General features: G+C 34.8%; 1 protein-coding gene across 1 annotated transcript; it reads right to left on the minus strand.

Moving 5' to 3' along the window:
- On the minus strand, nucleotides 1–2,971 carry LOC112180125 (WAT1-related protein At5g47470). Its single transcript, XM_024318630.2, has 7 exons — nucleotides 2,516–2,971; nucleotides 2,324–2,389; nucleotides 1,457–1,573; nucleotides 1,136–1,370; nucleotides 860–1,021; nucleotides 432–583; nucleotides 1–323 (listed from the first exon to the last, which is right to left on the minus strand). Exons 1-7 carry the CDS (start codon nucleotides 2,710–2,712, stop codon nucleotides 197–199), a joined length of 1,056 nt encoding a protein of 351 aa, XP_024174398.1. The 5' UTR covers nucleotides 2,713–2,971; the 3' UTR covers nucleotides 1–196.
- Between the last annotated feature and the right edge of the window lie 7,641 nt (nucleotides 2,972–10,612).

Here is a 10,612-nt window from a genome sequence, read left to right on the forward strand (position 1 = left end):
TTAAGCAAAGAAAAGTTCACTAATATTTGGGCATTATGCAAAAATCCTTGTTCAATCTTATTGTTCTGATAGATCTAGTAGCACATTGCGTACGGGCTCATTAGTCTTTATCAAATTATCACTCCCGTAGAACGATTTCCTTCCAACTTAATTTCCTATCTGTTTACCAAAATATATATACAAACCAGACAATTTATCAACTTAAAAGAGGCTTCACTGCATCAAACTCACTTTCCAAGTCATCCCCATCTGGAAATCCTTCCTTTCCTTTTGCCCATAGGAAAAAGTAGAGCCCAGTAAACATGAGGCACATACCGGCAAGGCTGAAAGAAATATATACAAATTTAGGTTAAGTTTCTAATACTTAATCCTCAGATTTACACTGACCTGTAAGATCATAATCAGTAAGGAATTAGAACATAGTTGAGTACCTTCCAACACTGATAGATTCTCCTAAGGTGATAACCGAGAGAACAACTGAGCAGACAGTTCCAATGGGGCTAAACATTGACACCAAAACTGGCCCTCTCTTCTTCATTGCCCACCCATTGAAACTGATGCAAGCTCCACTCACTGTACCTCCCTGTGAATTAGAAAGTAACAGGAAAAAAATTGACCAATTAGCGATTCAATTTTGCAAAATTCTGTTCACAAAGGGGGTCATACTATAATCCCCTAAACCTAACCCAAGTAGCAATTGTTAGCTTGATATATGTTCTTCGCCTAATTAGTATCAAAGCCTTAGTCGCGAGAGGCTTTAGGTTTGGTACCTTGAATCCTATATGGTTATATCCCTAGCTAATTAAGCTCATAATGTTAGGATTGGCTCTCTAAAATAAGGACAACAAGTCATACTTACCAGTAAAGAAAAGCCAATCAAGTCTCGAGCACTGACAAGGGGCCAACCAGTTTCGATTTTGTGATCTTGAATCAACTGTACAGCTGCAGTTATAAACACCCCTATGAAAGATGTTATGGCACACAAGGACACAGGTGCAGGAAAATCACCCAATGTTGTAGCCTGCAGTAATAAAATGAACACAAAACTACTGATTAATACTTCTCTAGTGAAGCAAATGTATAAGCGAAGATAACAGTACTATTTATTTATAAACATGTTATGGATGATCATCACCTGCAAGACAATATTGCTGGACAAAACAAACACGGCAGCAAGGAGATACAAGCATCCAATAATCTTCTGCTTGTCGAAGATCACATCAGGAGAATGAGCTTGATATTGAATCTCTGTTGCTGGGGTGGAAGTGGTGCTTTGCATTATGCTCATTGTGAGAGCGCCTACCACACACAACAATGTACCTAGAATCTTCACCTTGCTGTATAGGCAACTAAGTTTTACTTTCTCCAATCTGCATAGCCATCATAACGAAGTTATGTCATGTTAAATATTCTAATGATTCTACAAAAGTAGAGATTAAAATTAAACTATAGATACCTAACAGTACAAGCAATGACAAATATAAGTCCTGGAGCAAGGTTAGGCATGGCTGTTGCCATTGCTGGTGAAGTGAGCACGATTCCCTTTAAAAATAATACCTGGAACAAAGTTACTCTGCAGCAAAAAAGGCCAAGAAATGTCAATTTTTATTTGCAATAATGAGGATTGAAATAGAGCAACTACCATTCAAAACCTTTTTATCCATGGAAAACTAGAAGGTTAAGGCTCGATAGCATTGCGTTAGGCTTTCCCTTCTTTTAGGCTTCTAGTGCTTAATGTACCAAACAAAACGAGTAGCAGATTAATTGACAAACCATCACACTAATAATGATCAAGGCCTAATTAAGATCAAATAGTGTATACGTCAAATATTAATTGATTAATTGATTTTGATTCTATATGCTTCAATATCATGAACGTAGATCCTAACAGGATTAATTGATTTAATTCTATATGCTTCAATCTCAAGCTTCGAGTTCAAGAACAGAACAAAAGAACTAAAAAATTTTGGCTTTGCATCCTAAATTTGTTCGATAATTAAACATCCATTATAAACAAACAAGAGATTAGTTAAAACTTAAAAGGAAACTCAAGGTTAATTAGGATATGTTTTTCTTTGGAAAATTCTGAGGTTCACCCCCTCTCGAGATCAAAACCTGTATCTTATGGTCCATGAAACACCCATCACAAATTTCAGAATAAGAACAAAGTGAAATGGAATAATCCAACCAAGTCTTGCTACTAGATTATAATAATTGATGCTCGTGGGTTGGATAAACAATGAGTACTAAACGGCATTCTGGGGAAAAGAATAAACATATCTAATACATTTCCGAAAAAAATCAAAGGTAAAATTTGACTAACCCTCCAAAGGCGATCAAAACCAACTGAATCACAAACTTGAGGCTGATTTTGTTTGGCCATTTGCTCCTGCAATTTATAAAAACACAGATGAATTCATCAGACGTCGACAGAATCTTCCCAGACTTGAAGAAATGCATTCAGAAATATAATATCAATGATTTTCCATATCATCCATGAAAAACAAGGGTTTACCTTTCAAAATAGTAAGCAATGGGAGAGAGGATGATGAAGGAAGCAAAGCTGGAGTAGATAACAATGGTGAGAGGGTCAAGCCCCAAAGACATAAAATAGCTCAGCAATACAGAATTCCCAGCATACACAAATTGCACCCCTACCAACCCCCCTATCAGAGCAACATCTTCGATTATCTCCCTTTTCAATATCCTCATGTTTACCCTTTCCTACTCGCTAGACAAACCCTATATTTTGGTTGGTGAAGAACACACCCCAATACAAACTTTGTAATAATCACCTCTTGTTATTCTTTTCATTCTTCTTATTTCTCTCCTGTGTTTTCATTCCTCTTCTGGGTTTTTGCTTTGAAGGGTGTACGTAAAAAACTTCTCTCTGTTTTGGCGTTTTCTTCTCTACCTGTTTTTGGATTCTGAGCTAACCTTCATGGGGGTTGGTTACTTGGTTTGAGGGGAAGTTTGTAATATTCTATACCGGCCAGTCTTCTCCTGGTTCGTCGCTTTCAAGAGTATCTCCAATCCTTTTTATAGAAGTAAATAAATTAAGTGCTCCTTTGAAATGTCCCTCTCTCTCTCTCTCTCTCTGTTTTTCTGTACGTTCTACCTAACTTTTTTTTATCTATTTGATCTTTTTTACCTAGATTGGTGTTGCTTTTCTAAATTTTCTCTTTGCAAAGCACTTGGTGGAGCAGCGATTTCCACGTCACGTACCCACGAAATCTGCCACTGGACAAAGCGTTCAATTTGAATAGAAAGTTGAGCCGTTGCATCGTGGATTCGTGGCTGTCAAACTCAGAAAGAGTAGTTTTTTTTTTTTTTTGGTTAATCAGAAAGAGTTGTTAATTTGTATCCGATACACTACACTAGCGTAAACGGTATATCGTTGCTGAAATGTCAATATGGTTAATCCTAAACCTTGTTAGATGGGATTCAGGAATTCAAGATTATTTTGTCTTTAAAATTTAAGGTTGTAGAGAGCCGTTTCGTGATGAAAGATTTTTCAATATGGTGCATGTGTTTAGTGGGGTGGTAAGACAATGACCTCTCATAACCTCTCAAATGAGAGGTCATGTACGTGTTCGAGCCTCATCAAGTGGAAGGAGGGGTGGGTTAAAAAAGAAAAATTCCAACACAAAAGTTCAGCAGAATTATTGTTTATTTATTTATAATTATTATTTTTAATTATATATATTCATCAGATAATATTTTTTGTTGTTGTCATGTATCTAAATATTTAATTTTCAGGCGAAAGGAATTAGGCCCCTTTTGGGATTGTTTCGCTTTAAAAAAAATCAGTTTTTGTTCAAAATTTTAGATTTTATTGTGTTTGGTAAATAAATAAAAAACAGCTTTAATTGGAAGAGCCCAGAAGTTGCTTTTAGAAGCTGTTGTAGATCAAAACACACTCTGCAGTTGTTTTATATACTGACAGCACTTTTAAAAATATTATTTACCAAACACGAAACTATTTTAATTTACAGTTGATTATTCTCACAACACAGCAGCAGCAGTTTTTTTTTAAAGTCACAGCAATCCCAAACTAACCCTTAATCTAGTATAAACTTTACAAGAGTCTAAGGTGATTGCAATTCTTATATGTTCTCTTAACTGATTTTTTTTTTCCAACAAATTTGAGTGGTATTATTAGCCCGAACTACCATATGGCAATGTCACATGGTAGTTCGAAACCATAGAATAATTACTTCAATCAATCAAGGTCCTATGCTGATCATCTATTTTCTCTTTAAATAATAGAGTGTTTCTATTTACCATGGGGGCATGAGTGAAACCCTTTGATCCTCTTGTGCAAAAAAATATTTTTTTCTATTCATACCTCTAAAATTGACATTAGACCTCCCAATTTTCTCATGTAATAGTTGACTTTGTCAACTCATTTGAAATGAGTAATAATGATACAAATGAGAAAAGAAAAAAAAACAAACAAAAAACAAAAGATAAGAAAAGCTTCCTCGCCTTGTTCGATAGTAAGCCAAACATAGCTCACTACATCAATTTGATATTATCACAGGTGTTACAAACTAATTTGTTTTGTTTTCTATCAAAAGATTAATAAAAACCTATATACCACCATTACATCATAGCCTTCAACTAGCGACATGCCCGCGTTTTTCGCAGGTGATATTGTGATGGTAAGGGAAAATGGATTAATTAGTTTGGGGTTACTGTGACTTTTAAAAAAAAAAACTGTTGCTGCAACACGAAACTGTTTAAAAAAAAAAATGGTTGTGAGAATAATTAGCTGTGAATTAAAACAGTTTCGTGTTTGGTAAATAATATTTTTAAAAGTGTTGTCAGTATATTAAACAACTGCAGAGTGTGTTTTGATCCATAACAGCTTCTAAAATTAACCTATAGGCCGCTTCTAAAATCTGCTGCTAGTGACCTATAACCTTCAATTAAAGCTGTTTTTTATTTATTTGCCAAACACAATAAAATCTAAAATTTTAAACAAAAGCTGATTTTTTTTTAAAGAGAAGCAATCCCAAACGGGGCCTAAAAAGAATAGCGGTGATTTGGCTATTTTTTTCAATTTACAGTTTTATCTATTTAAATTTTATTAACTTAATTTAATAATTATGTTATGCAAAGGTACTATAGGCACTTCAAAATTTGGTGAAACCCTTTGACACTATCAATTACAGGTTAATTTTTACCCGAATATCATTGCATTACAGTTGCTTGCTAAGCCTTTATGAAGAACCCTAAGTTTGGTCATATATATATATATATATATATATATATATATATATATATATTATGGGCTAAGTGCATTTTGGGAAAACTATGGGAGGTCTAAGTAGCATATTGTATATATGAAAAAGTAAGTACAAGGTCTAATAAGTAAGGAGGTCCAAATACTAATTTTAGAGATATAAATATAAGCATTATAAATAATAATAATAATAATAAAATGACATACACGTATGCAATATATAGTCTCTCCCAGTTAATCTTGGTTTTACTGTATGTAGTTACTCTTACCAGTAATTAGCCTCTTTCATTGCCATGAAAAGGACATGTAATCTGTTCTGCTTCTAGCTAGGACTATAAGTAGAAAAGTAAGTTTACTAGCTAGTTAAGTCTACCACCATTATGTGCAATTTGGTTGTGTCGAATTATTGGCAATTCCGATCCAAACTTTCCTTCGGTGCACAGAGGTTAGAAAAGTGGTGGTGTAACTGCTTCATTGGTCGTTGGTGTTGAAGTTCTGGTGTTGAAAAGAAAAAGAAAAAAAAGAAGAAGGAGAAGAAGTTAAAAAGGACTACCATACTTAAACAGTCTCCTACCAAAGTCGACATATATTGTTTTCATTGTTTGTTCTTGATATTCTACAAGGGTTTTGGTCTCGCAAAGTCTTAAATTTGCGATATGTACATATAGAATCTATTTGCATTATTTCTTAGACAGATTTATTATCTTTAAATTTATCTCCTAGTAAAAATGTCAGCTTCTAGAGAGTTTGAGTTTTTACGAGACCCGACTACCGGATGCCTGCGGGCTTTCAAGGTGGAAAATCTTTGGCCAGTGAAATCTAACTGCTCTCATGTGACAATCTTCGCTGAACCCAGAAGTTAGTTGAGTTGATGCGGGCCACGGGTAGTTGATATTGGTTACGGGTTGGTGGGCTGCTCCCCAATTCAAATACCCGTGTTCAAAAATAAAATAAAAGGAACTTGAAATGAACAAATCGAAGTGGACCAATAATGAATGGAAGGGGAAACAATATCGTATACCAATTACTGCATCGTATAGTTCAAAAGTAATACACTAAAATGTCATTTAGTTACCCTTATTAATTCATAATATAAAGAAGGTTATACAAATTTGGTACGTCAAATTTTACTAGAAGTGATAGTCATTTCCTGTTAGAAGGTGGTCTTCTAAGAACTTCGTTACAGTACAGTGATGAGTAGCAATACTTCATATGTACAGTGGCAAGCTGCCATCAAATACAATAACCAATTAATTAAGTAGGAGCGTATAGCAAATAGTCAACAATGTTTTCGTTCAATACAGTCTGCCCTAGTTTTTTTTTTTTTTTTTTGAATTTTATTTGATAGATCATGTAACATATATTGATTCTTTTCCACGACTATATCTGTGTGATAATGAACTTCAGATTTTTGCAAAGCATTAAGAGCAAATGCACCCGTGAACCAAGGGCAATTGCTGATTTGCTAACCAAATTGGTACTACCAATCCACTATTCATCTCAAATTGGCAATTGCCTTCAGCTTCTACAATGCACCAATGAAAGGCAATTTGCTTGCCAATCCACTATTTACACTTCAAATTTGAATAAATGGCGGTTTGTAATTTTAAATAATGTATTCTATGTTTGTATGCTTTATTAATATGTTTGGTTTTCTTTGTAATTTTAAAGATAAATCTAAAGGTTATAAATTATATTCTACTCATCATTCACGTAGAATTTTTGAAACACATCAAATAGTCATGTAACTGGTCACGTAACTGACTATGTAACTGACCATGTCACTGACCAAGTAACTGTAACTGGTCACGTAACTGACCATGTAACTGATCATGTCACTGACCAAGTAACTGTAACTGGTCACGTAACTGACCATGTCACTGACCAAGTAACTGTAACTGGTCACGTAACTGACCATGTCACTGACCAATCCACTATTCACACTTCAAATTTGAATAATTTATTAATTCTCAATAATGTTAAACTTATAATTTGATTAATTGAATAATTAATAATGAGATTAATCATACAATATTAATATAAAAAATTAATGAATAAATCTTTTTTAACAAATTAAATTTTATATCAAGCACAAATATCGTTCACAATAAAAAAAAATACATATAGTTATCATCAGGAAAAAAAAATTCTATGACCATTACAAAATAGAATGAGTACTAATAGAATTTTTTGAAATACATTTGAGATTTTTTTTAAAACTTTTGAATTAATTTTTAGGTGAAAAAAGAAAGATTACCATTGGTATTTAATTACAGCCATTGGATTGAGATCCAACGACTGTGAATAAAGAACCATTTCCCAAATTTGTGTCTACAAGCGATGACATTTGTGCAAGATGTGGAGCCCGCCCCAATCAGTCGGGCAAACTGTTGGGCAAGAATTGGTCATCCAATTGCCTAGGCAGTAAGTTCAAGTTCCTAGCTCTTCGTCAGCGAAAATGTAGAGAGAGAAGCAGGAGCTTCTCTCTAACCCAGCTCTCTCATCTCTACAGCAAACCTTTCTTCTTTGATTCCCTCACCCATCTGGTGACTCCGCATCCCCTGTGGTGACTCCTCATCCTGTGTGGTGATTCCTCACCCAAGTGGTGACTTGACTTCCTTGTTTGTTCCCCTTCCTTTGCATATGAGTTTCAGCCCTCACAAATCAAATTTGTTTTTAGATCTAGATCTGGACAGATTTGTTCTCATGGTCATTCTCAGTTTTTGTTCTCCCTTTGCTCCTCAAGATTCCCAAACCGTGAACAAATCTCCTTCTTCTTGTCTACCTTGTCCTGCCATGGAAGATTTCGTACACCTCTGCAACCACCTCTTCAGATCTCAGTTTTCTTTGCTAAGATCTATTGTGGTTTGGTTGTTGTTATCCTTTTATGCGAGATCTTTTCGTAATCGGTCAACTGGAGAATGTATGGCGGCTCTGTCCGTATCCTCACCTCTGCAGACCACCCTTGGTTACCAATCCTTGCTCGCGATTTCCGTCGGAGCTCCGGTGACGAATCTGCTATGGCGGCTGCAAAGTGGAGAGGAAGAAGAAGCTTTGATTAGGGCTTGGGTTTTGTTGGGCTGCTTGGGCTTTTAGTTTTAATTTGGTTTTTTTAGTTGTTATCCTACTCATGTCTTAATTCTTATGAATTTCTGACTTTGAGGGGTTTGTTCGCCTGCCCTTGGCTTTGTTTGGGCCTCCATATGCCTTTTGGCTTTATGAATATCAGTTTCACGACCAAAAAAAAAAAATTGCCTAGGCAGTTGGTCCCCACGTGGGCCCCAGCAATTAGTCAGGCAATTTTTCGCATTGCCCATTTGCTAACAATTGCCCAATTAGTCACCCAATGAGTGCATGAGTGCATCTGCTCTAAGTTAGTAGCCATACATTAGCAATTTAATAATAAATGAGTAGTGACATTTCAATAACATTAAGATATTGGAGAAAACAAAAGAGTTAAACAGAGCTTTCTTAAAGCATATGAATGATCGATGGTGTGCTTCCACTCCAATTATTATGCTCGCCCTAAAAGTGTAATTTGTCAAACTTAGATTGTTGGATATTTCATATATTCTTCACCACTTGAGCAAGCTCTATGCACATTCATTACTTGTAGGATTGTTCAGTATGTCCGATTGTATTTCTCTTAGTGGTTTACCTAAAATAATAATGTTATCATCCTCCAATTGTTTGTTGAGGACGAAAAATTAGTGTTGCCAATTTGATCTATATTTGTCAGACGCTATTAAAAAATTATAAAAGATAGAGTTATATGTGTGGTTTAAGAACTAATGTAGAGTAGGTTAAATAATGTCAACAAATCTCATGGTTTCACCCAATTAACGCTTTGTGTTTTCCAAGTACAAAGATCAAAAACATTTGTTTGTTGTTGACTCTAATGATTTTTCATTGTTTGATTTCTTATTACACTTGATCATTTGTTATATTATAGTAGAGTCATTAAGCAGTCCTCACATCCATATCCAGACATGTCAAAAATAAAAATTTGGGCAGCAACACTTCTAGATCAAACTATCAAAGCTTAGCTCCTAACAACCTTTCACGTCTTTTGTACTAATCCACCGAACTACTAGTGAGTCCACACCTCATGTTCAATGGTGATGATTAATTTTATGTAGAACATGTTTTAAGTTTCCAGCTGCCTTCTATACTTGGTTACTCAAAAGGTATTTTAAAAAAATAAAAAATAAAACCTTTTACTCGATCTGATGACAACCATGACAAGAAATTTGGCTTTTAATCCAACCTCAACGCAGATGATTTTATACTCAATCTTCGAGCAGTCTAATATAGATATTACTAGTAGTCTTTAGACATCTATGAGCACATATCAATAACATGAGTAATGGACTTGTACTATGTCTTTTGGACTGTATGATTCATTTTTTCTTTTGGCAACAGATATATCGACTCTATGATTCATTAATCAAGTTCTCTAATTAGACTATATAAGTTGGTGGTGATTGAAAAAGTGTTTTCTCAGTGAATAATCAAGTTTCCCTTTCGGAAAAGCCCTCTATATATAGATGATTTTCTACCAAGAGAAATTTTTTTTTTTGGCCATTTTAAATGATTGCTCTTGAAATTCACTTTTCGATCACATATCGACATTTCAGTTTTTAGGTCTCCATAATATTAGTAGATCACTTCTTCACCGTCATTCTCCATACCCAAATAGCATGCACAATAAAGGCAAAAATACCAAAGAACTTAGCAAAGATAGTCATGGAGGTGGGGACCACTAAGCAACTTAACACTACTGATTTGGCGACGTCCACAAGCTTCGGTGAAGTTCTAGTATGGTAACAATTTTTAGGTATAAAGTTAAGTGAACATATTCATGTAGAGAATCCAAGGGTTGAACATGAAGACAAGGTTGTGGAAAAGGAGAAAATTATGATGAAAGATGAGAGGATGAGGTTTCTGAGATGGAGGAGGATGAGGGGTGTGATAGTAGATATGAAAATTTGGTGAGAAATTGGGCTGGAGCAAAAAAAAAGAGAATGAAAATGAGACATAAAAGCCTCAGAACTCAGACCATACTTGGGAAAACTCACCACCAAAGGGTGGAGCTAACAATTCTTCATCCATCAACTATGTGGCAATTTCTAGTTTGAAATTATTGCATCACGCTAATATAATCATATAGATAGAGTTTTTCAAAATATCAAAGATTATTACAAGGAAAGGATTCAATAATCGCTTAGACAAAATCAAAGAACTTGGTATCTCTTGAAATCCTGAATCTGCATCGAGTTTTAGTTGGTCGAATTCTATTTCTATTTACAATTGTAGAAGAGGTCTCTGATTTAAATCCTCTATTCTTTGAGATAAAATAAACCA

Source organism: Rosa chinensis, chromosome 7 (assembly GCF_002994745.2).
Source record: "Rosa chinensis cultivar Old Blush chromosome 7, RchiOBHm-V2, whole genome shotgun sequence".
Taxonomy (NCBI): Eukaryota; Viridiplantae; Streptophyta; class Magnoliopsida; order Rosales; family Rosaceae; genus Rosa; species Rosa chinensis.

Bases quoted from the DNA above. Each gene is read 5' to 3' on its own strand.
- LOC112180125 (XM_024318630.2), bottom strand. From the start codon at position 2,712: ATGAGGATATTGAAAAGGGAGATAATCGAAGATGTTGCTCTGATAGGG. The intron at 2,390-2,515 runs GTAAACCCTTGT...TATAAATTGCAG, and splicing joins ATTGCTTACTATTTTGAAAG to GAGCAAATGGCCAAACAAAA. The intron at 1,022-1,135 runs GTGATGATCATC...TTATTACTGCAG, and splicing joins CCAGCAATATTGTCTTGCAG to GCTACAACATTGGGTGATTT.